A 25,528-nucleotide genomic window follows, 5' to 3' on the forward strand; every position below is an offset into this window, starting at 1 on the left:
CACAGGTGACAGATTTTTTTTTCTTTTGATTTATTCATTACTGTCTAGATGTAAAGAGAATTTCAAGAGATGTAACAAAAAATGTTTCTAAAATAAATTGTCTACCCCAGCTTTAAGGAGGGTTTAGGAGGAAACCAGGTTTGCTGTTTTTTGCAGGGACTAGATTTTAAAGTGTTCACCTGCCATACTTAAAATTCATTCATTTTTTATACCGCTTATCCATTGCGGGTCGCGGGAAAGCTGGACCCAGTCCCAGCCAACATCGGGCAAGATGCAGGGTACATCTTGGATGGGCTGCCAATCCATCGCAGGACCAATATAGAGACAGACAGACATTCACACACACACACCTATCTGCAATAGAGTTGAACTTATCTGCATGTCTTTGGACTGTGGGAGGAAACTGGAACACCCAGAGGAATCTCACACAGGTACGAGGAGAACATGCAAACTCCACACAGAAAGGCCCCCGTCGGCCATGGGGCTCGAACATGGAACCTTCTTGCTGTGAGGCAACACTGCTAACCACTGTGCCGCTGTACTTACATTTTAAAGAACCAATATAGTTCATCATGATGTCATTTTGTTGAATGGAACCATACATGTCAAACCTACGAGAGCAAATAAGCATAGACTGAGGGGTGTTTGTGGATTGTAAGGTGAGAAATTATTTTAACGTCTCTTCGGAGGCTCCCAAGTAAGAAAAAGACATTGAAGGTCTTTAGGCAGGTTTCCACTCGAGGCAGATTTTAGCTGCTGGGATATAGTTATTCAAAGGAACCATTTCAGTTTCTGCTCCAGAGCATGTTCTCAACTGACTAGAAATTACTGAAGTGGACAATATTCGCCGAGTGGCGAGATGCAAACTTTACAGCATACCTCTCTGCCTAAAAAGGCAGGTAGTAAATCTTTTTTGAGAGCCACAGAGTTTTCACCTCTGACCGTGGTGTGTTCTCTCACTTACCCCTTTTCCACCAAATCAGTTCCAGGGCTGGTGCTGGTTCACAACTTGTTCAACTTGCGAGCCAGCTGAGAACTAGTTTGCTTTTCCATAGCTCGCGGTGCTAAGGGAAGCCACGTCATTACGTCGCTGTATACGTCAGTTACGTCACTACGTTTGCATAAACCTTGGCGCGAATATCGAAGCAAAAACAACACAGAAGAAGCAGAAACAACAATAATAATAATGGATGACTTCGCGTTTGTACAGCTGCTGCTTCTCATCGCTTAAAAATGGCGATCTTTTGCAGTCTTGTTATTGCTGTTGGTCTTAACAACTCCGCCCCCCCACTGACGTAAGCGGTTCTTTCCTCTGGCCCAGCAGAGAGTTGGTGCTAGCCTGGAACCGGTTTTTCTGGCCCCAGAGCCAGTTCTTTGTCAGTGGAAACAGAAAACCCGGTTCCAAACTAAGCACTGGCCCCGAACCAGCCCTGGAACTGCTTTGGTGGAAAAGGGGCCACAGAGACCCACCACACCAAAAAACCCATGGAATGAGAAATACAGCATATTCAAACACATGCACTATTTGGGCCAAACGTGGGTGTGGTCACTTAACTAATCACACCCATATGTGCTTGTTGAACTATACCATTCAAGATTTAGTCCCCTTTGTTGTTATAATAATTCTCATGCTGGAACAGGTTTGAGCTCAACGCTTTAGTTCCAGCGAAGGGAAACCTGAATGCTACATGCACATACGGTTGTGGTCAGAAGTTTACATACAGTGACATGAATGTCATCTTGGATATGAAGGTCACAGCAATATTTGGGCTTTCAGTGATTTCTCTGAACTGTTCTTTTTCTGTGGCAGAATGATTGTACAGCATACAGCTTTAATAAAAAAAAAAGCCTAGAATTCGGTGCACAATTTTCTTTGGGTTTTCTGAAATCAACACAGGGTCAAAATTATACATACAGCACACCTAATAAATGTCTCTTCGCAAGATTCATCTTGACCAAACTTTTTTGTTTACCATGAACAAGCTTCTGGCAGAATTCTGGTTAGATATTTTATGACTCTTCATGGTAGAATTGGTAGAGTTCAATTATTATTATTTTTTTTTCCCTTGGACTTATAAGCACAGTCCATATATTTTCAATTGGGTTGAAGTCAGGACTTGTTTTAAGCTGAATGTTAGCCTGCTTTATCCTCCACAACCAGCTCTGATGTGTCTTTGGGTTCATTGTCCTGTTGTGACTCCCAATCATGTTTCCAATGGTTTGAGTTTATGCTGAAGAATTCTGAGGTAGTCCTCCTCCTTCATTATTCCATCCACTTTGTGCAATGAACCAGTTCCACTGGCTGTAAAACAGCCCCAGAGCATGATGATCCTACCACCACCACTAGCTGGTACAGTGTTCCTCTGTACATCATGGTCATTGTGGCCAAACAACCCAATCTTTGTCTCATGTGACCATGCAGCTTTCCTCCAGAAGGCTGTTTCTTTGTCCGTGTGGTCAGTTGAAGTTGTCGATTTTGGAGCAGGGTGTTATTTCTTGGATAGCAGCCTCTTGGTCCATAGTGATATAAAACTCACTAAACTGTAGACAGTGATCCATCAGCTTCCAGTTCATGGCAGGGCTGTGCCATGATGGTTCCCAGGTTGTTCCTGACCATCCAAACCAATTTCCTTTCAGCTGAGGGTGACTGTTAGGGTTTTCTTGAAGCAAAGTGGCTTGGCAAAGTGACTACACCTCACAATAACTTACATACAATTGTTTGAACTGATCTTAGGATCTGCAGTTGTTTAGAAATGGCTCTAAGAGACAGTCCTGAGTTGTGTGCATCTGCGAGCCTCTTTCTCGGAGCTGCACTGAGCTCCTTGGACTTTCCAGTTTTACTGTGTGTTGGTCAATCCAATGAGTGCTGCAAACAAACCCTTTTTATGAAAGCACAGAGAAGCTACCATCTGTAATCAATCATAATCACTAACAGGAAGTTAAGAGGCCTTGGCAATATAAGAGATGTTTTGGAAGTCTCAGCACCTCTGAATTAATAATCTAAGTGAGCGTATGTAAATTTTTGACCCTGTATGCAGTGTGTTCGAAATACTCGGTTGCCCAGTTGCACCGCACAACCACATTTTGTTACGCGCAACCTATTTGCAAACCTGCGCTACTAATTTTGTGGCAAAGACGCTTGTTGTACAGGCAGCGAATCACCCTCGGACATTGACAGAGAAAATTTACGAACCCTGAGCCTCGTTACGATATCATGACGTTTCAAGTTTTCTGGAACTTTCTCGGAGTTTTGTGAACATGGCGAGTCAAATCACTTTTGTTTAAGTATTTTTCCAAGTCAGCTAGTCAAGGAGACGACAGTGAGACTGCTGCTACAAGTGAAAGTCCAGAAGAGCAAGGACAAGGAACGTCTGGGACAGAAACAGAAGTACAGCAAGAGGAAACGGCTGGTGATCAGACGACAGCGGGGAAGCCTTCAAAGCGTGTCCGTAGCTACGTCTTTCAAGAGTCATGGCGAGCAGGACGCCCATGGCTACGTTACGACACAGGAGAAGAGACCGAAAAGATACTTTGTGACCGGTGCATAGAATTCGACAAGTCAGATGGCAGAAATGCATTTGTCAATGGTTGTAAAATGATGACGATAACAAGTATCGCTATACATGAGGGCTCGGCAACACACAAAGCGGCGGCAGAAAGCCGCCCCGTCAGGTTTGTAACTCTCGGTTATTTTCTTCAAATTTCATCGTAAATCTTAGTTGGACTGGGGTAATTCCAAGACACTTGTATTTCCATTGTACTACAATGAAAGCATTGTTGGTAGATCGCTTTGAGAGTGTGGCCATTGTTTTGATTTTTGACCCTCTGGGGTCGAGAGCTTCGCCGGTGGAGCTCGGCAGGTTTAGAATGAGTAGGTCATGTATTTAGATAAATAGCTTCATGAGTTTTTCATCATACAAGCATGATAAACATACTGACAGAAACTTTATACTTTACACTTTCCTATGTGCCCACTGACAAATATTATTATAGTTTTTCTGCACTCATGAAAGACTATTCACATGGTAACTGCGTGATGATCGCTTTCACTCTTTTGGTTTCGCTTGGTTTCTCTTTCGCGGTGGGAACGCCCGCCGTAAACAGGATAAAATCTGTCAGACATGGTTCAGGCTATTTGGAGGTAAAGCATGGTATGCGGATTTTATGCGCTTCGGATGTTTCAGGACAGTGAATCGATGCATGATTCAGGACAGCGATTCAGTTCAATCTTGAGAACTGCGACACTGATGATCAGTAGCACCCTTTTCTTTTTCTGTCTTTTTTAAAAATTAATTAATTAATTAAGCTTAGACTTGATCCAGCCCAAGATCAACTTGAGTTAAGTTTAAATCAAGTGTTAACTTGAGTTGAAGTGTAAAGGGCGGCACGGTGGTGTAGTGGTTAGCACGGTCGCCTCACAGCAAGAAGGTTCTGGGTTCGAACCCAGCAGCTGGCGAGGGCCTTTCTGTGTGGAGTTTGCATGTTCTCCCTGTATCTGCGTGAGTTTCCTCCGGGTGCTCTGGTTTCCCCCACAATCCAAAGACATGCAGGTTAGGTTAATATGGGACGGCCTTGGGCTGAGGTGCCCTTGAGCGAGGCACCAAACTCCCAACTGCTCCCCGGGTGCTGTTAGCATGGCTGCCCACTGCTCTGGGTATGTATGTGTGTGTGTGTGCGCTCATTGCTCACGTGTGTGTTCACTGCTTCAGATGGGTTAAATGCAGAGAGGAAATTTCACAAGTGTGTGATGAATAAAGTTGCGCTTTCTTTAAATATTTCTTCTATTTACAGAATTAGTCAAAATTATGTTAACACTAATGGATTATTTTTCTCCTGCAGATAGACGTACGCCATGGGTGACAGATTAAATGGTACTGTTGCTCGCTGGTTCTTGTGTGTTGAACACGATGGCGAACAGATTGAGACCGTCCTGTAAATCATCTTGCACATCTGATGTATGTTTTGTGAATAAATGGTTTCTACCATTTAAGTGTTAACATAATTTTGACTAACCCTGTATTATGAGCAGATCGGTTTATATGTGTATGCTGTAGTGCATACACACAAAAAATGACTGAGCAGTTTTTCCAGAGTTAAAAATATTTTTCTCAAAAATAATTAATTTTGCTCTGTTTTGATTTTAGAGTGCAAAATTTGGAGTTGGAGCAAAATTACAGAGTAATTGTGTAACAGAGTTGATTGTGGCTCTGAACTGAGTAAAATAGTACAAAAGTTCATTTCAAGACACACTGAATCGAGTCAAATGCCAGATAAATGAAGCTGTTGTAAAAAGCAGTTTTAAAACTGTGTTGGAATGTGTGAAAAACATGACCTTACCCATTGTGACTTGACCTGATGGGATTAAAAATTAATCTGATGGGATTAAGAGATGGCAGTGGGAGGGGCTTTCACTCTTCTCATTGAATGGAATGGAAATTTTTTGCACTTCTCATTGAATACCCGTCCCACTGCCAACCCTTTATCCCAAAACAACGTGACATACATTTTTCGATGGCCAGTTAGTTGTCCAAATCAGTGGTGCAGATTTAAGTTTTTGTGCTTGATACGTTCCTAAAACTGAACAGAATCACCTCAAGTGACCAAAATGGTTCAACGGAATGGGTAAGGTCATGTTTTTTTCACACATTCCAACACAGTTCTAAAACTGCTTTTTACAACATCTTCATTTATCTGTCATTTTTGTAAAAATAAGATAAGAAGACTTTTATTATCCCACAATGGGGAAATTTCCTGTTCGCAGCAGCAGCAGCAGCACAGTGGATAACAGCAGAAGAGGACACATCAAGCCACACAAGTTAAAAAAAAAAAAGTACAATCATAACTACATAATTATGTGACTTACTGTATGAAGTGAATTGGTTGGAGCAGCTCTTATTTAGGGGTTTCATACGAAAGGGGGTGAATACTTATGCACACTTCAGATTTCTGTTTTTTCATTTTAATTATTGTTTGTCACAATTTAAAAAAAAATGTGCACCTTTAAAGTGGTCGGCATGTTGTGTAAATCAAATGGTTCTAACCCTCCAAAAATCCATCTTAATTCCAGCTTGTAATGCGACAAAACACGACAAACACAAAGGGGGGTGAATACTTTTGCAAGGCACTGTATGGGCTGTAGATGCCAGTACCTCATCAGTTTTGGCTGCGTTTGGTTTTGTCACCTTTTGTGTGACATGTCCCCAGAGATGGGGGTTTTCAGGTCGTTCAACATTAGATACCCTTGCCCATGTGACCTAGACGGGGGTAATCAGGTGTTATCTTGTACCCAAATAGCTTGGTTGTTCCATGGATCACGCTGCTTGATCCACAGCTATCTCAAAGCCTTGTCTGTAGTGTTCTTGATCGCTTTCCTGCTGTGCAAATCTTTGATGACAAGGAGCTTAAGGGCCCTGTGGAAAAGCTGGACCGCAAAGCATTTGCAGCCAACTTTGATGGGCTCACATCAAGCCCTCCGTTTTGCTCTGGCATCAGGCCCGTGTTTGGTTAATGTGATGGTGTCTGGGAATTTTAGCCATCTCCTAGGTTGACCTTCAACTGCCAGTCCCATGCTCTTGCAAGGATCTGCCTGGTTCATTTGGTTGCAGCTGAGGCTTTTTTCACCTCTCTGACAAAAGCATTAATTTGTCTCGGTGAAGGTCATTGCTTGCTGTGAATGATCCCTCTGCGTCTGCTATTGCCCTTAACACCTGATCATGGCACCAGCAATTGCGCTCCTCTTCCAGAGCTTTCAGGCAGCAGCTTAATGTATGCTCCATAAACTGTTATTTCTAGTGTTTTAACAGATTTTAAAAGTAATGTTTTATTTGATAATCAAGTTTTATATAGGTTTATTGAGTTGGTAGCGTTATTGTCAGCAATGAGCTCCTTATACAAATTATAAAAGTGGGAGAACTGAACGCAATGCTAATTTAATGCGAAGAGAACGGTCGTATTCCAGGGAAGAACATCCTGTGAGTCTACCTAGAAATGTGAATTTGCGGGAACATGAGACTGCAGAGACAAAGATGCGACAGCTGTGCATTTAACCAGCAACCTCCAGCTATCGTAAAGCCTCCGCCAACATGATTTTAAGTGTTTAAAAAATAATTTTTATTGAATGTCATTTAAGAAGCATTGACCAAAAGGAGAATAAAGAAATATGTATTCTAAACAACAGGTGATAAATACTGTCTAACTGTTTACATGAGCAAAACTGCATAAAGGCTGGCAGTGGAGTTTAAATAAGCAGCTCATTAAAATTGCTTATATGGTCAAACTTAAGCAGGCTTCAACAGACCTTACTAATGCGATTGGCAGCTTCTGTTGTTTATTTAAGATTGAGAAATTGACAGAGTATGTTTTTTTTTCTTGCCTGATGTTAGCTGTGTACAACCCCGATTCCAAAAAAGTTGGGACAAAGTACAAATTGTAAATAAAAACGGAATGCAATAATTTACAAATCTCAAAAACTGATATTGTATTCACAATAGAACATAGACAACATATCAAACGTCGAAAGTGAGACATTTTGAAATTTCATGCCAAATATTGGCTCATTTGAAATTTCATGACAGCAACACATCTCAAAAAAGTTGGGACAGGGGCAATAAGAGGCTGGAAAAGTTAAAGGTACAAAAAAGGAACAGCTGGAGGACCAAATTGCAACTCATTAGGTCAATTGGCAATAGGTCATTAACATGACTGGGTATAAAAAGAGCATCTTGGAGTGGCAGCGGCTCTCAGAAGTAAAGATGGGAAGAGGATCACCAATCCCCCTAATTCTGCACCGACAAATAGTGGAGCAATATCAGAAAGGAGTTCGACAGTGTAAAATTGCAAAGAGTTTGAACATATCATCATCTACAGTGCATAATATCATCAAAAGATTCAGAGAATCTGGAAGAATCTCTGTGCGTAAGGGTCAAGGCCGGAAAACCATACTGGGTGCCCGTGATCTTCGGGCCCTTAGACGGCACTGCATCACATACAGGCATGCTTCTGTATTGGAAATCACAAAATGGGCTCAGGAATATTTCCAGAGAACATTATCTGTGAACACAATTCACCGTGCCATCCGCCGTTGCCAGCTAAAACTCTATAGTTCAAAGAAGAAGTCGTATTTAAACATGATCCAGAAGCGCAGACGTCTTCTCTGGGCCAAGGCTCATTTAAAATGGACTGTGGCAAAGTGGAAAACTGTTCTGTGGTCAGACGAATCAAAATTTGAAGTTCTTTATGGAAATCAGGGACGCTGTGTCATTCGGACTAAAGAGGAGAAGGACGACCCAAGTTGTTATCAGCGCTCAGTTCAGAAGCCTGCATCTCTGATGGTATGGGGTTGCATTAGTGCGTGTGGCATGGGTGGCTTACACATCTGGAAAGACACCATCAATGCTGAAAGGTATATCCAGGTTCTAGAGCAACATATGCTCCCATCCAGACGACGTCTCTTTCAGGGAAGTCCTTGCATTTTCCAACATGACAATGCCAAACCACATACTGCATCAATTACAGCATCATGGCTGCGTAGAAGAAGGGTCCGGGTACTGAACTGGCCAGCCTGCAGTCCAGATCTTTCACCCATAGAAAACATTTGGCGCATCATAAAACGGAAGATACGACAAAAAAGACCTAAGACAGTTGAGCAACTAGAATCCTACATTAGACAAGAATGGGTTAACATTCCTATCCCTAAACTTGAGCAACTTGTCTCCTCAGTCCCCAGACGTTTACAGACTGTTGTAAAGAGAAAAGGGGATGTCTCACAGTGGGAAACATGGCCTTGTCCCAACTTTTTTGAGATGTGTTGTTGTCATGAAATTTAAAATCACCTAATTTTTCTCTTTAAATGATACATTTTCTCAGTTTAAACATTTGATATGTCATCTATGTTCTATTCTGAATAAAATATGGAATTTTGAAACTTCCACATCATTGCATTCCGTTTTTATTTACAATTTGTACTTTGTCCCAACTTTTTTGGAATCAGGGTTGTAGCTCAAGCGCAAAACGAAAGAAGCAAATTTCAGACACTAAGTATGCCTGGGCTCATCAGCTGCATTTCCGGTATGGTTTTGGAGAAACTGTTGCTCTAATGTAATGATTAGAACAGGGGAGGAGTTTTCTGTTTTTAGTGTGTCCTGCAGGAATGGGAGCAAAAGCACAAAGTCCTCTATCCCCTGCTGACCTAGTAACATTTATGGAAATCTTTTGTCACAGCTCTAGTGGGAATCAGAACCATCAGATTCACATGTTGCGATGGTGATGTAAATGATGATGTAATGATATTGCGACGGCACTCATACCACGTCAATGTAAAGCGACCAGCGGCAGCTCAAAACGACAAGCAAAGGAAACATCAGCAGGCACAGTGGGAGCACCATATCTGCAGGGGATATGTTCGAAGATCGAACACGGAGAGCTGAAACCACTGATAGGACCGAACCAGCCTACTGTATACCGTATCAAGCTTGTTTTTCGTGTACATACATACTAATGAAATGATAAAATTTAATTGATAAACTCCACACAGTCACCTCAACAACAGTAACTAATAAAATAAATCAGTGATGATAAAGTCCTGTGATTAAAGTTATGTGAATGTGCTCTCTCTCTCTCAGGATTCTGACATTTCCACGTAATATTTTTTATCATCGTTGAGTCGTGGAGATGGATGCAAGTGTGGAAACCTTTTATTTATGCAGGATAGTCAAAGCAATAAAAAAACACCAGTCATGAAAATAAGAGTGTAGAAGTGAGGAACACAGCAAACATCGGCCAACGCAAGACAAACTAACAGACGTTGGGGTTTAAATAAACGGTGATCAGCCACAGAAGCACATTTAGTAAACGGCTGATTCTTCCACGCTGCACAACTGAGAGACCCAGGAAATCATTCCTACCTGTTGCTGTCAAGCTGTACAATGCCACTGTATAACTGTGGTACACTGTCTTACCATGTATCCTTAACCCGGGTGCAATATATGTATATAGAAATCATTGTATATACAGTTAGGTCCATATATATTTAGACACTGACACAAATTTTTTTTTTACCTGTTTACTGAAACATATTCAAGTTATAGTTATATAATGGACATGGACATAAAGTCCAGACTTTCAGCTTTCATTTGAGGGAATCCACATTAAAATTGGATGAAGGGTTTAGGAGTTTCAGCTCCTTAACATGTGCCACCCTGTTTTTAAAGGGACCAAAAGTAATTGGACAATTGACTCAAAGGCTATTTCATGGGCAGGTGTGGGAAATTCCTTCATTATGTCATTCTCAATTAAGCAGATAAAAGGCCTGGAGTTGATTTGAGGTGTGGTGCTTGCATTTGGAAGATTTTGCTGTGAAGAAAACATGCGGTCAAAGGAGCTCTCCATGCAGGTGAAACAAGCCATCCTTAAGCTGCGAAAACAGAAAAAACCCATCCGAGAAATTGCTACAATATTAGGAGTGGCAAAATCTACAGTTTGGTACATCCTGAGAAAGAAAGAAAGCACTGGTGAACTCATCAATGCAAAAAGACCTGGACACTCACAGAAGACAACAGTGGTGGATGATCGCAGAATAATTTCCATGGTGAAGAGAAACCGCTTTACAACAGCCAACCAAGTGAACAACACTCTCCAGGAGGTAGGCGTATCAATATCCAAATCTACCATAAAGAGAAGACTGTATGAAAGTAAATACAGAGGGTTCACTGCACGGTGCAAGCCACTCATAAGCCTCAAGAATAAAAAGGCTAGATTGGACTTTGCTAAAAAGCATCTAAAAAAGCCAGCACAGTTCTGGAAGAGCATTCTTTGGACAGATGAAACCAAGATCAACCTCTACCAGAATGATGGAAAGAAAAAAGTATGGCGAAGGCATGGTACAGCTCATGATCCAAAGCATACCACATCATCTGTAAAACACGGCGGAGGCAGTGTGATGGCTTGGGCATGCATGGCTGCCAGTGGCACTGGGTCACTAGTGTTTATTGATGATGTGACACAGGACAGAAGCAGCCGGATGAATTCTGAGGTATTCAGAGACATACTGTGTGCTCAAATCCAGCCAAACTGATTGGTCGGCGTTTCATAATACAGATGGACAGTGACCCAAAACATAAAGCCAAAGCAACCCAGGAGTTTATTAAAGCAAAGAAGTGGAATATTCTTGAATGGCCAAGTCAGTCACCTGATCTCAACCCAACTGAGCAGCATTTCACTTGTTAAAGACTAAACTTCAGACAGAAAGGCCCACAAACAAACAGCAACTGAAAACTGCTGCAGTAAGCCTGGCAGAGCATTAAAAAGGAGGAAACACAGCGTCTGGTGATGTCCATGAGTTCAAGACTTCAGGCAGTCATTGCCAACAAAGGGTTTTCAACCAAGTATTAGAAATGAACATTTTATTTACAATTATTTAATTTGTCCAATTACTTTTGAGCCCCTGAAATGAAGGGATTGTGTTTAAAAAATGCTTTAGTTCCTCACATTTTTATGCAATCATTTTGTTCAACCCACTGAATTAAAGCTGAAAGTCTGAACTTCAACTGCATCTGAATTGTTTTGTTCAAAATTCATTGTGGTAATGTACAGAACCAAAATTAGAAAAATGTTGTCTATTTATGGACCTAACTGTAAAATCACTTCATTTTGCTTTTACTTAAAGTGCTGATGACACGTTTTTGACATCTTTGGCGATGTTTTATAACATAAAAAGTAATTCCCGATGATCCATATATTAATTCACGAAGGCGCTTATTTTACAAGTTATGATAAAAAACGCGGCTATTTGGGCAAATTTGACGGGGCTGCAGCACCCAGGAGACGAAAGAGGAGGAGGAGGAGCTATATGACGTCAGCGAAAGAACCTTCCTCCTAACTTACTAGTTTGTTGTTGATGCGACAGGTGTTCAGTTTATCATTATTAGTATTTTTATTAGACATTATTATACATTATATAGTTATTATGTCTTCGCGTTGTGTTGCCGGCTTTTGCTCCAAAACCCACAAGGATGGGGTAAGTTTATTCAAGTTTCCCAGAGATCCCGAGCTGCATGCGAAGTGGGTGAAGCAAGTCAGGCGCACTCGTGACAAGTGGGAGCCCTCACCAACATCCGTCCTGTGCTCTGAACACTTCGATTTGGATTGTTTTGACACCCTTCCCAGCTTAAAAGAATCTCTTGGGTGTTCAGTTCAGCACAAACGTGTGCTGCTACCATCAGCAGTGCCTACACAGTGTTGCCAGATTGGGAGGTTTCCCGCCCAGTTGGGCGGTTTCAAGTGCATTTTGGTGGGTTTTGAACATATTTTGGACTGGAAAACGTCAGCAGTATCAGATACTGCTGACATTTTCCAGCCCAAAATATGTTCAAAACCCACCAAAATGCACTTGAAACCGCCCAACTGGGCGGGAAACCTCCCAATCTGGCAACACTGCCAGCATTCTGGAGGGGGTCTACTAGTAGCTATGCTGGATCCAAAGACAGTCCTCCTGTCAGAACATGTGTTGTGAAACGACATAAGATAAAGGTACGTAGAGCTATAGATTCTACATGATAATCATAAATGTAATCATAAAGTCGGCGTGATATCAGTCATGTATTTGCTTGTGAAAGCTTGCGGCTTTCATGTAACTGCCGCCTAGCAACGAGAGGCAAAGGGTAAAGAGGGTAGGCTATCATAGATTCTATTCGGAAGAGATCAACACAATTCTAGACTCCCAGAAGAGGAAGAGCTAGCACTAGAGAGTTCACTGGCGTTTTCATGCGCCATTTCCATTGAGTAGAACCAGAGTAGAACAGCCAGTGAACCGCAGCGTGTTCTCCCGCTGACGTCACAACATGGCCGCGAGCCACGGACCCAGTTTTCTTGCGCTGTGCAATTAAAAGTTGGATATTCGCGTAACAACAGCTTCTTTTCACGTAATTATAACAGAAATCTAACATGTTTGCCATGTTGTATAGTTTATTTAAGAAATTGCATAGAGTCATGTTCGTGTCATCAGCCCTTTAAGTTATTGAACTTTTATTTAAATTTATTTTATTTTTATTTATTCTTTTTTAAGGACTATTTTATCTTCTATTTTTAGACATATTTACTTCTTCCTTGATTCAGGAACTTGGTTGCAATTTTGAATTTCCCTCCGGGGATTTATAAAGTGATTCTGATTCTGAAATCAGGCGAGCAATAAGGGGCCGTGAAAGCAGGCGTGTGTGGTTAAAGGTTATGTGGGAATTGTAGTTCGAGGGTATCATGTTTGAACACTGAGTCAGTGAATACGGCAGTTCCACTGTATAAGCAAAAATGTTATAAATAATCTTTGCTTGAACAAAACAAATGTTCAGAAACAGGAAGAGACTCTCTCAGCAGAGCCGTGTTGCAGCACAACTCGTGCCATGTTGTTAACTATCCAACGCTGTGTTCACACTTATACCGGTACGATAGTGGTATAACTGTATCGATACAAAGTATAGCGGTACAGTTTAGTGCATCTGTCCACACTAGCGAGAAATGTTTGCGGTTTTCTTTCATGGTAGTTGGAATGCGCGTGCGCGAAATGTTTCCGTGGTTACCGAGTAACTTCCTTCCGAGAATATGGTGGATGAAACAGCGTGTGTGCTTTTTGTTGTCAGTGTACAGTCTGTATTTCTGGTGGTCATTTATTCAGTCGAATCGTATAAAGCGCGCGAGGCAGTTGAGAAAGAAACAAAGAAAACGAATCTCGCTTTCTCCCCCCTCCCTTTCTCCCTCTTTCCTTCTCTTCCCCTCCCTTTCTCCCTCTTCCCTTCCCTTCCCTTTCTCCCTCTTTCCTTCTCTTCCCTTCCCTTTCTCCCTCTTTCCTTCTCTTCCCCTCCCTTTCTCCCTCTTTCCTTCTCTTCCCCTCCCTTTCTCCCTCTTCCCTTCTCTTCACCTCCCTTTCTCCCTCTTCCCTTCTCTTCCCCTCCCTTTCTCCCTCTTTCCTTCTCTTCCCCTCCCTTTCTCCCTCTTCCCTTCTCTTCCCCTCCCTTTCTCCCTCTTCCCTTCTCTTCCCTTCCCTTTCTCCCTCTTCCCTTCTCTTCCCCTCCCTTTCTCCCTCTTCCCTTCTCTTCCCCTCCCTTTCTCCCTCTTTCCTTCTCTTCCCCTCCCTTTCTCCCTCTTCCCTTCTCTTCCCCTCCCTTTCTCCCTCTTCCCTTCTCTTCCCTTCCCTTTCTCCCTCTTCCCCTCCCTTTCTCCCTCTTCCCTTCTCTTCCCTTCCCTTTCTCCCTCTTTCCTTCTCTTCCCCTCCCTTTCTCCCTCTTTCCTTCTCTTCCCCTCCCTTTCTCCCTCTTCTCTTCCCTTCCCTTTCTCCCTCTTCCCTTCTCTTCCCCTCCCTTTCTCCCTCTTCCCTTCTCTTCCCCTCCCTTTCTCCCTCTTCCCTTCCCTTTCTCCCTCTTCCCCTCCCTTTCTCCCTCTTCCCTTCTCTTCCCCTCCCTTTCTCCCTCTTCCCTTCTCTTCCCTTCCCTTTCTCCCTCTTCCCCTCCCTTTCTCCCTCTTCCCTTCTCTTCCCTTCCCTTTCTCCCTCTTTCCTTCTCTTCCCCTCCCTTTCTCCCTCTTTCCTTCTCTTCCCCTCCCTTTCTCCCTCTTCTCTTCCCTTCCCTTTCTCCCTCTTCCCTTCTCTTCCCCTCCCTTTCTCCCTCTTCCCTTCTCTTCCCCTCCCTTTCTCCCTCTTCCCTTCCCTTTCTCCCTCTTCCCCTCCCTTTCTCCCTCTTTCCTTCTCTTCCCCTCCCTTTCTCCCTCTTTCCTTCTCTTCCCCTCTCTTTCTCCCTCTTCCCTTCTCTTCCCCTCCCTTTCTCCCTCTTCCCTTCTCTTCCCTTCCCTTTCTCCCTCTTCCCCTCCCTTTCTCCCTCTTCCCTTCTCTTCCCTTCCCTTTCTCCCTCTTTCCTTCTCTTCCCCTCCCTTTCTCCCTCTTCCCTTCCCTTCCCTTTCTCCCTCTTTCCTTCTCTTCCCCTCCCTTTCTCCCTCTTTCCTTCTCTTCCCCTCCCTTTCTCCCTCTTCCCTTCTCTTCCCCTCCCTTTCTCCCTCTTTCCTTCTCTTCCCCTCCCTTTCTCCCTCTTCCCTTCTCTTCCCCTCCCTTTCTCCCTCTTCCCTTCTCTTCCCTTCCCTTTCTCCCTCTTCCCCTCCCTTTCTCCCTCTTCCCTTCTCTTCCCTTCCCTTTCTCCCTCTTTCCTTCTCTTCCCCTCCCTTTCTCCCTCTTTCCTTCTCTTCCCCTCCCTTTCTCCCTCTTCCCTTCTCTTCCCCTCCCTTTCTCCCTCTTCCCTTCTCTTCCCCTCCCTTTCTCCCTCTTTCCTTCTCTTCCCCTCCCTTTCTCCCTCTTCCCTTCTCTTCCCCTCCCTTTCTCCCTCTTCCCTTCTCTTCCCTTCCCTTTCTCCCTCTTCCCCTCCCTTTCTCCCTCTTCCCTTCTCTTCCCTTCCCTTTCTCCCTCTTTCCTTCTCTTCCCCTCCCTTTCTCCCTCTTTCCTTCTCTTCCCCTCCCTTTCTCCCTCTTCTCTTCCCTTCCCTTTCTCCCTCTTCCCTTCTCTTCCCCTCCCTTTCTCCCTCTTCCCTTCTCTTCCCCTCCCTTTCTCCCTCTTCCCTTCCCTTTCTCCCTCTTCCCCTCCCTTTCTCCCTCTTTCCTTCTCTTCCCCTCCCTTTCTCCCTCTTTCCTTCTCTTCCCCTCTCTTTCTCCCTCTTCCCTTCTCTTCCCCTCCCTTTCTCCCTCTTCCCTTCCCTTCCCTTTCTCCCTCTTTCCTTCTCTTCCCTTCCCTTTCTCCCTCTTTCCTTCTCTTCCCCTCCCTTTCTCCCTCTTTCCTTCTCTTCCCTTCCCTTTCTCCCTCTTCCCTTCTCTTCCCCTCCCTTTCTCCCTCTTTCCTTCTCTTCCCCTCCCTTTCTCCCTCTTCCCTTCTCTTCCCTTCCCTTTCTCCCTCTTTCCTTCTCTTCCCTTCCCTTTCTCCCTCTTCCCTTCTCTTCCCTTCCCTTCCTCCCTCTTTCCTTCTCTTCCCGTCCCTTTCTCCCTCTTTCCTTCTCTTCCCCTCCCTTTCTCCCTCTTTCCTTCTCTTCCCCTCCCTTTTCCCTCTTTCCTTCTCTTCCCCTCCCTTTTCCCTCTTCCCTTCTCTTCCCCTCCCTTTCTCCCTCTTCCCCTCCCTTTCTCCCTCTTCCCTTCCCTTTCTCCCTCTTCCCTTCTCTTCCCCTCCCTTTCTCCCTCTTCCCTTCTCTTCCCTTCCCTTTCTCCCTCTTCCCCTCCCTTTCTCCCTCTTTCCTTCTCTTCCCCTCCCTTTCTCCCTCTTCCCTTCTCTTCCCCTCCCTTTCTCCCTCTTTCCTTCTCTTCCCCTCCCTTTCTCCCTCTTTCCTTCTCTTCCCCTCCCTTTCTCCCTCTTTCCTTCTCTTCCCCTCCCTTTCTCCCTCTTCCCTTCTCTTCCCCTCCCTTTCTCCCTCTTTCCTTCTCTTCCCCTCCCTTTCTCCCTCTTTCCTTCTCTCCCCCTCCCTTTCTCTCCCTTTTCCCCTCTTCCTCCTTTCTTCCTCCCTCTTTCCCCTTCCCTCCCACCTCCCCCTCTCCCTTTCTCACCCCATTCTTTGCTCCATGTAGCTCCACGGTCATTTTGAGCCATTTTGACGTTTTATTTACAGCTGGAAAGCGCGGGCGTATTGTATTGTATGAATAACCCGGAAGACGTAGGAATGGTTCATTGCGCATGCGCATTATATTTGTATCGATACAGAATCGCTTCATCGGTCCACACTACAGCGAAGCGCTACAGCACCGGTACTGTACCGGTACGAAACCCATACATTTGTGGGTTTCGTACCGATACAGTTATACCGCTACAGTACCGGTATAGTTGCTAGTGTGGACAGGTGTTGCGGTACGAAAGTAGTTTCGTATCGGTACAAAATCTCTAGTGTGGACAGGGTATCAGTTTGGGCTTTACACCACAATGGACTCGCTGCCCCGTGAATTATACGTCATATCCAGTCTGGCAATGTTCACAGCATTCCGTTAAATACAGTCAAGTGGAAATATATGGTATCCGTTACGTTTCCGTTATGGAAGACTGAAGAGGAATAAAAATTCATTATCTATTCCGTGTTGTTTTTACCTCATACAGTAATGGATTTCATCTGTGAAAGGGGCTTTTGTTTAGTCTATAATCGGACGCACTCTCTCTAGCAGCACTTCAGTGTGACTTAACACATAAACCCTTTTGTGTTGTATCGCTCAACCCACAACCCTGATTCCTGAGTGTTCAAAAAAGAAAAGTGAGGTGTTGAGAGCTCTCTCTCTCTCTCTCTCTCTCTCTCTCTCTCTCTCTCTCTCTCTCTCTCTCCCCACTCTGTCCTGTAGCTGCCATTGTCCTGTAGTAATGAGATTACAGTGTCCCCCCCAATCTCGCCGGGGGGAGTGCGGATTTCTGGAGTGTGTGATAGTGTGAGGATAAAGATCAGCTGGGACAGAAATACACTCTCGCTCTCTCTCTCTCTCTTGCGCGCACACACACAGCGGCCTTGAATAATGCCCCTGTCCTTGCTAACATTAGCTGTCATTATAATGGAGTGTGGAGGGAGATTGATACACATGCGTAAAGGATCATTATTACAGCTTAACACACGTAGGTTCAGGGCTGCCAAAGGTCACAGGAGGAGTCTTTGCTGGATTATGGCACGCGTGTATGTAATTGGAATAAATTGGCACTCATGTCAGACTGAGCTGAATGACTGTAATTAGCACCGATTTTCTCAGTTGATGCATTTCATAGACCAGTGAAATGTTTTCCAGCATGTCCCTGTATTTGTGCTGCTTGTTTTTATACATATTTTAGGAGACCAGGAGACTTGACCACTGCTGGAAGGTTGTGCATATTTGGGATTTTTAAAATTTATTTATTTATTTATTTATTTTTTATGATTCAGGGTGTCTAATTGTTCCTTTGGTTTACAGGTGTATTCTTTAATTAAAACTTAACTATTGCCTTAAGCCGAATTAAATGTCATAAATGAGACTACACCTTTATCATATTTTTGGATGTTGTTAACTATCACTACGTTCAGACTGCAACCTGAAACGACCCATATCCGATTTGTTGTGAAATCGGATTTTTTTGTTAGGCCGTTCACATTACCAATTATATGAGACTTGTATGCGATCTCCAATATGAACGGAAAACGACCCAAAAGTGTCCCGCATGCGCAAATTGACACGTAATAAGCACATCTACGTAATACGTAAACAAAAAAAAAGCTCACTCTTCAAGTTTCCACCAAAGAGGCGGGATTAGCCAACGCAGAATAGTGACGTTTGTCTCTTGTTGATGACGTGTAGGTCGCATGAATGCGACCTGTCCGGTCAGACTGCAGTCGCATGTGAAAATATCGGATATGCATCGGAATTAGGACCACATATCCAAGCGGCCTGGGTCGCATGTGAAAAAAATCGGATCTGTGTCGTTCAGATTGTCAATAACAAATCGGATACAGGTCGCATATGGGCAAAAAAATCGGATATGGGTCGTTTCAGGGTGCAGTCTGAACGTAGTCTATGGAAATTACGTCACATCGTATAATGAAACTGGATTATATAAATTCCATGAGTTCACAGTCACATTCTCTTCCATTATGCATGTAAAGCCTATTCGCGGATTGAGACCTGGTCGTAGTGAAGGGACTTCTGCAATCAAGGCTATTTCACCACAAGCTTTATCGTCCCAGTAGGGCCACCATTGATTATCAGTCAGGGGAGATTTCAGATAAACATTGACACTAAAGTCTCCTGTGGAAGGTGCAAAGTTTTCCCAGCCTGGATTTGGATTATCTGTGACCTAATCCTGGAAACACTCAGCACATGAACAGAACATGCAAACTCCCATACAGACCATAACGGAGCTCAGGGTAGAGGTCTGCGCGGGACAGAATTTTCAGTCCCGCTCCCGCCCGTGCCTGCCATATTTTGTCCCGCTCCCGCCCGCAAATCCCGCATGATGCAGACGTTCGCGTTATTTCTCACGAAAGTTCTTGTCATTGTTCATGTCATCAACAACAGCTCTTCTAAATTTGAGTGCCCTATCATCTACATGACGTGACACAGTTGTTGGATGGGGCAGAATATGTCGCACATCGAATTTGCCTATTGTGGCTGCCGTGTCAACTAAGTGTTGGGCTAACTGAACTAATCCCCGACCAGCGATGCCGTCATACAGGCGGCGGTCCGCAGCAACAAAATCAGCTCATTTCTCCACGGTCTTTGCCTTCAACGCATCTGTCACTTTTGCGTTGTTCCCTCTGAACTCCAACAGTTGTTGTCCATTTAAGACAGTGCATACATGGCGATTCAGGCCTGATGTACCTGGTTTATGGCCGTTGTATGTCAGAACCTTTTGGCACTTATCACAACAAGCAAAGGGCAGCTGATTTCCCTCTGCGTCGTACACGAGTGAGAACGACTTCCAAATGTCTGATTTCAGGACTCGACTTTTTAACGGTAAATGTACCTGTTTTTAAAGCAGCACTTACTTCTGAAGCACTGTGAGCTTCACTAGAGGAGCTCTGCTCTTCTGCCATGATCGGAGATCTCAAACACGGAAGCGCGGAAAGGAATCGGAAACGTACGCGAGATTAGACCACATCCGCAAATTTAGGCATCTTAAAATGTTTTTATTAATGCCAAATAAAATATCCAGCACAAATTATATATGATAGACATAAATTAATAATTTATAAATTTTATTTTAAACACGTTTTTAGTTAGCGGGACTGCAGCTCCCCTGCCCGTGCCCGCATTGTGCACTTCCTCTCCCGCCCGCGCCCGCAGTGAGCTTTCAAAATTTGTCCCGCGCCGCACTGCTTTGCATCGGGTCCCGCGAGTCTCCCGCAGGAGTGCAGGGCTCTAGCTCAGGGTTGAACCCAGGACCTGGGGGATGTGAGTCAGCAATGCTACCCACCGCATCATCAAACCATTCAACGAGCCGTCATGCCCTGTGGATGGGAATGTTGTCATCCTGGAGGAGACGACTCCCGTCAGAATAATGTCTAATCATAGGTTACATGCTATTGGTATTAGGGCTGTGCCGATAGACGATGCCATCGTCCATCGACAATGGTGGTCATCCATCACGATGGAGAGCCACCATCGTGATACCACGCCCCCTCCTGTCATAAACATGCATACTATATCATCTGGGCCTATTTAACCTAAAAAGTTAGTTTTTTGTTAGTTTAGTTAGTTAGTTTTGTTTAATATACAAATATTTTATATAACATATAATTATATATAAATACATAATTATATAAATCATTATAAAGTAATATCCTATTACCGCTTGTTCACGTAGGCTATGGTGCAGGGACGTGCTAGTGAACATAACATGTGGTTACACAAATACAGTATGCTACTAATAATAAATTTTGACTTCATTTTTTAGCCCACACTATACTTTTAATGTAAAATTTGTCATGTTGTTCAAACAAATAGCCACTATTAACAGTCGGGAAATATTTCACCTTATCAAACGGCAGTGAAGCGCAGACTTCGGCAGAAGTCAAATAACTTTAATCTGGCAAATAGGCCTACTTTCAGACTCAAAATGGTCCACTCTAAGCCATAATGTCAAACCAAATGGAAGAATGAAGGTGATTCTGTGAACCAGTATTCGTGAAAAGATACAGGAGGCTGAACAACAAATCAAGTCTAACAGGAACGCACAAGCATGCGCTTAACGGTAGCCTACGCAATTTAATTTAGGCATTAGGCATTAACCTAGTCTGGTTAACACCAGACCATATCACAAGTGAAATATGGTCTGGAATCCGCCTATTGAATTTCTCGTAGGGGAGGTGTGGTTTACGATTGTCAACGGCCGTTTATTGGACGTTGCGAATGTCTATCATTTGGCGTATACGTAGCCCATGGCCAATCATGGCAGTTGTACCCGGTGACGTAGTTAGAGCGACGAAGAAGACGAAGAGGCGGAAAGAGAAGGCAAAACAAAAATAGGAAAACAATGGCACCGAACGATTACTGCCGTTTGTGCAAGACAAAGCTTGATCGAAAGTTTGGTTCGTATCGCTCGCCGCCATGTTAAATGTGATCCGTAAACAGTCCCAAATAAACTACAAGCTTCCGTTTGTCGAGTAGTACGCGTCACCGTCTTTCCACCCCTCCCCACTCTCTGATTGGCTCCCTAACTCAGGCGAGCCTTTAGACCATAGTTTTCATGCTGTCTTTTCAGATCGGAACGATTGTACAAAGCAGCATGGGATTTCCCAGGCTAGCATTAACCAGGCTTAGGCATTAACTTTGTATTGTAAAAATGCTACAAAATAAATAGTCATGAACATGATTTTGTAAACATATATTTATTTAAAGATGAACGATCAAGACGAAGAGAACCGGAACGTGCGCAGCACGAAATGCGCTCACAAAGTTTAACGTAGCCGGGCATTAACTTTTTACAGTGAAATTAAAGCTACCGAATATTCATGAAGTCGACTCAGTTAGCAAAGAACAGCGATAAAAAAACGAGAGAGCCTGCGTTAATACAAGAACAAGTAAATAAATAACAATGATAGTAATAATCATCTCATCTCATTATCTCTAGCCGCTTTATCCTTCTACAGGGTCGCAGGCAAGCTGGAGCCTATCCCAGCTGACTACGGGCGAAAGGCGGGGTACACCCTGGACAAGTCGCCAGGTCATCACAGGGCTGACACATAGACACAGACAACCATTCACACTCGCATTCACACCTACGCTCAATTTAGAGTCACCAGTTAACCTAACCTGCATGTCTTTGGACTGTGGGGGAAACCGGAGCACCCGGAGGAAACCCACGCGGACACGGGGAGAACATGCAAACTCCGCACAGAAAGGCCCTCGCCGGCCACGGGGCTCGAACCCGGACCTTCTTGCTGTGAGGCGATAGCGCTAACCACTACACCACCGTGCCGCCCATGATAGTAATAATAAAAATCAAAATCAAGAAAACGCAGGCAGTCCGAAGCAATTTAACCTAATGGGTTAACAGTGCAGGCAGTGGTCACCATGTTTAAATGTCGAGGTTTCTGGCCAAAAATACTAGCATGTTTACTTTGCCTGGTTTTAATGAGCTGCGGATTGGGGTAACTATACTACCCGCGGTGCTGAACACTCGTTCTGATGGAGTACTGGTGGCGCATATGCACAAATATTTACGTGCTAATCTTGCCATTAATGGAAGTCTTTTCTCGTTCCTTTTCCACCACATCAGTGGGTCCTCCCCCCATCAATGACAATTTCCTGCAGGTACATGGTCATTTCTGCCTCAGACGTTTCTTCATCAGTAAGCGTGGATGCTCTGGCTGCTGCTCTCTTCCCAAGAAGGCTGCCCAAAGACCCTCTCTTTTTCTTAGGCACTGCCGCGGCGCAGTCACCTGGTTCCTCCCCTTCATCATGTGACGGACCGGGTGTTGCAGCACCTGACAGCGACGGAACGATCTCTGTCACCATCTCTTCCTCAACTCAGATTTTGTGGCGTGAAGATCAAACATAGAAGATTAGTTAGCCTAAATTTAAAGAGATAGTAGGCTATGGGATATAGTATCACAATTCTCAGCGCAATGGAATTTTTTTTTCTTTACGTGCCAAAGCCTCGGATGAGTATCTAATACTTATAATAATAATAATAATAAAATATTTTATAATGTGGTATTAAAATCCCCCCCCCCCATGATATGATCGTCCATCACGATGTTTGCACTGTAAACATCGTCGATGCCAATTAAGGGGACATTGCACAGCCCTAATTGGTATTAATTTGCAGCAACTTCCCTGTCAACAAAATGCCCCTACAGCATAAAAGAGCCACCGTTATGTCCTTTATCTCCCATTTATTTGTTGACTTATGTGTTTGCGTTTGTTGATTGCCAGAGCTAATCATCTCGAAGACACAATCACGCTGATTAAAGGCCGGATGGAGGAAGTGGAGCTTCCGGTGGAGAAAGTGGACATCATTATTTCAGAGTGGATGGTGAGTGACGATGCATCAGCTCTCCTTTTTGTTTACTTTGTTTCGTAAACCATCTATCCTGACACACAACACAACAAAATGTTCTTCCAGTTTAAGTGCACAAACAAGAGCTGGGTTTATTTTATCAGACGCGAAGACACAAAAAGATGTCTTCGGACTTCACTCAGACAGTTTAGAACACTTTTCTTATTTATCATCATCCTTTCTGCTTTCAGGTAACCCAGAGGAGAGTAACAGAGGAGTGAATATCAGGTGTTGGTTAAATCCATCTCAGTTTAGTGTGAGGTTTTGACCCTCGTTGTGCCTCGCTCCCTCTCAATCATGAGGAAAATTGAAATTGTGTTGTGGCCTGTCACAAAGTGATGAAGGATGGCACACATAATGCAGAATGGCACAAAACTCCATGATCATTAATAACTTTGTGAAAGTCCCATCACTTCTTATTTCTGCAGTCATGGCATTGATAAGTGTGAAAGGAAGAAGCGCTGTTTCTGTTTGGAGATTAATGCTGATATTTATTTCTTTTTTCCTTTCCCGCTTTCTTACACACCTTTTAAATTTATTTATTTATTTACACACAGTATAAATAACTGTCGCAGGCAAGCTGGAGCCTATCCCAGCTGACTACGGGCGAAAGGCGGGGTACACCCTGGACAAGACGCCAGGTCATCACAGGGCTGACACATAGACACAGACAACCATTCACACTCACATTCACACCTACGCTCAATTTAGAGTCACCAGTTAACCTAACCTGCATGTCTTTGGACTGTGGGGGAAACCGGAGCACCCGGAGGAAACCCACGCGGACACGGGGAGAACATGCAAACTCTGCACAGAAAGGCCCTCGCCGGCCACGGGGCTCGAACCCGGACCTTCTTGCTGTGAGGCGACAGCGCTAACCACTACACCACCGTGCCGCCCTGTCTCACAGCCGTGACTGCAAATTGCATGTTTTGTTTTTTTTCAGCATGCAAAGCATTAAAAAAGGAACGTTTGTTTCACAAAATGTCTGCAGAATGCTGATGTCATCACAAACACACACAGATGCACGCACGCATGGAGCTTTCTGTCTGCTGAGATTATATTCTAATACTTTTATCTAAACGTATCAGTTGGTGAAACAGTCATCCTTCATTTACAAAGACAGCAATGACAATAAAAGGAGAAAAGAAAAAAAAATCGAGAGCCTTTTCTTGGGTACTTGGCATGATTTAAGGCTTTATCCAGTTCTCCAGCTTTTCTGTCACCCATCTACATATTTCCATTATGGTTACTTCGACTGGTCCGGTGCTCAGAATGCAGTTTCGTTGTAGACGACAGTCCAAGACCTTTGAGTAAATTGTGAGAATGAATTTTAAACTGATGTGCAGTAAAGACTGAACTTCCTGTACATGTAGCACTGTGACTTGTATTATTACAGTCATATTTTTTACAGTATAAAATTGTGCACTAAACCCTTTTAGTTTGAATAAACTAAGAATATAAAACAGTAGTAGAACCAGCTGATGGATGGATGATGTTCAGTTGATTTCTCTCACTACTTCTCCTTTAAACATGGATTTTATGATTAATGCATTCCATTGAGCTTTTCTTAACGAAGCTGGAAAAGCATGAATTGTCTTTTGATATACAACCCCGTTTCCCAAAAAGTTGGGACAAAGTACAAATTGTAAATAAAAACGGAATGCAATAATTTACAAATCTCAAAAACTGATATTGTATTCACAATAGAACATAGACAACATATCAAATGTCGAAAGTGAGACATTTTGAAATTTCATGCCAAATATTGGCTCATTTGAAATTTCATGACAGCAACACATCTCAAAAAAGTTGGGACAGGGGCAATAAGAGGCTGGAAAAGTTAAAGGTACAAAAAAGGAACAGCTGGACGACCAAATTGCAACACATTAGGTCAATTGGCAATAGGTCATTAACATGACTGGGTATAAAAAGAGCATCTTGGAGTGGCAGCGGCTCTCAGAAGTAAAGATGGGAAGAGGATCACCAATCCCCCTAATTCTGCGCCGACAAATAGTGGAGCAATATCAGAAAGGAGTTCGACAGTGTAAAATTGCAAAGAGTTTGAACATATCATCATCTACAGTGCATAATATCATCAAAAGATTCAGAGAATCTGGAAGAATCTCTGTGCGTAAAGGTCAAGGCCGGAAAACCATACTGGGTGCCCGTGATCTTCGGGCCCTTAGACGGCACTGCATCACATACAGGCATGCTTCTGTATTGGAAATCACAAAATGGGCTCAGGAATATTTCCAGAGAACATTATCTGTGAACATAATTCACCGTGCCATCCGCCGTTGCCAGCTAAAACTCTATAGTTCAAAGAAGAAGCCGTATCTAAACATGATCCAGAAGCGCAGACGTCTTCTCTGGGCCAAGGCTCATTTAAAATGGACTGTGGCAAAATGGAAAACTGTTCTGTGGTCAGACGAATCAAAATTTGAAGTTCTTTATGGAAATCAGGGACGCCGTGTCATTCGGACTAAAGAGGAGAAGGACGACCCAAGTTGTTATCAG

General features: G+C 43.6%; 1 protein-coding gene across 2 annotated transcripts in view; it reads left to right on the plus strand.

Annotated features, from left to right (window-relative positions):
- The window catches only part of prmt3 (protein arginine methyltransferase 3), a 190,591-nt gene that overhangs the window by 43,091 nt on the left and 121,972 nt on the right, over positions 1-25,528 (plus strand). For both annotated transcript variants that reach the window (XM_060941852.1, XM_060941853.1), the window contains exon 10: positions 22,885-22,984. In XM_060941852.1, the coding sequence (XP_060797835.1) occupies positions 22,885-22,984 (100 nt within the window). The remainder of the gene's footprint in view (positions 1-22,884; positions 22,985-25,528) is intronic.

Source organism: Neoarius graeffei, chromosome 15 (assembly GCF_027579695.1).
Source record: "Neoarius graeffei isolate fNeoGra1 chromosome 15, fNeoGra1.pri, whole genome shotgun sequence".
In the NCBI taxonomy this organism is placed as follows: Eukaryota; Metazoa; Chordata; class Actinopteri; order Siluriformes; family Ariidae; genus Neoarius; species Neoarius graeffei.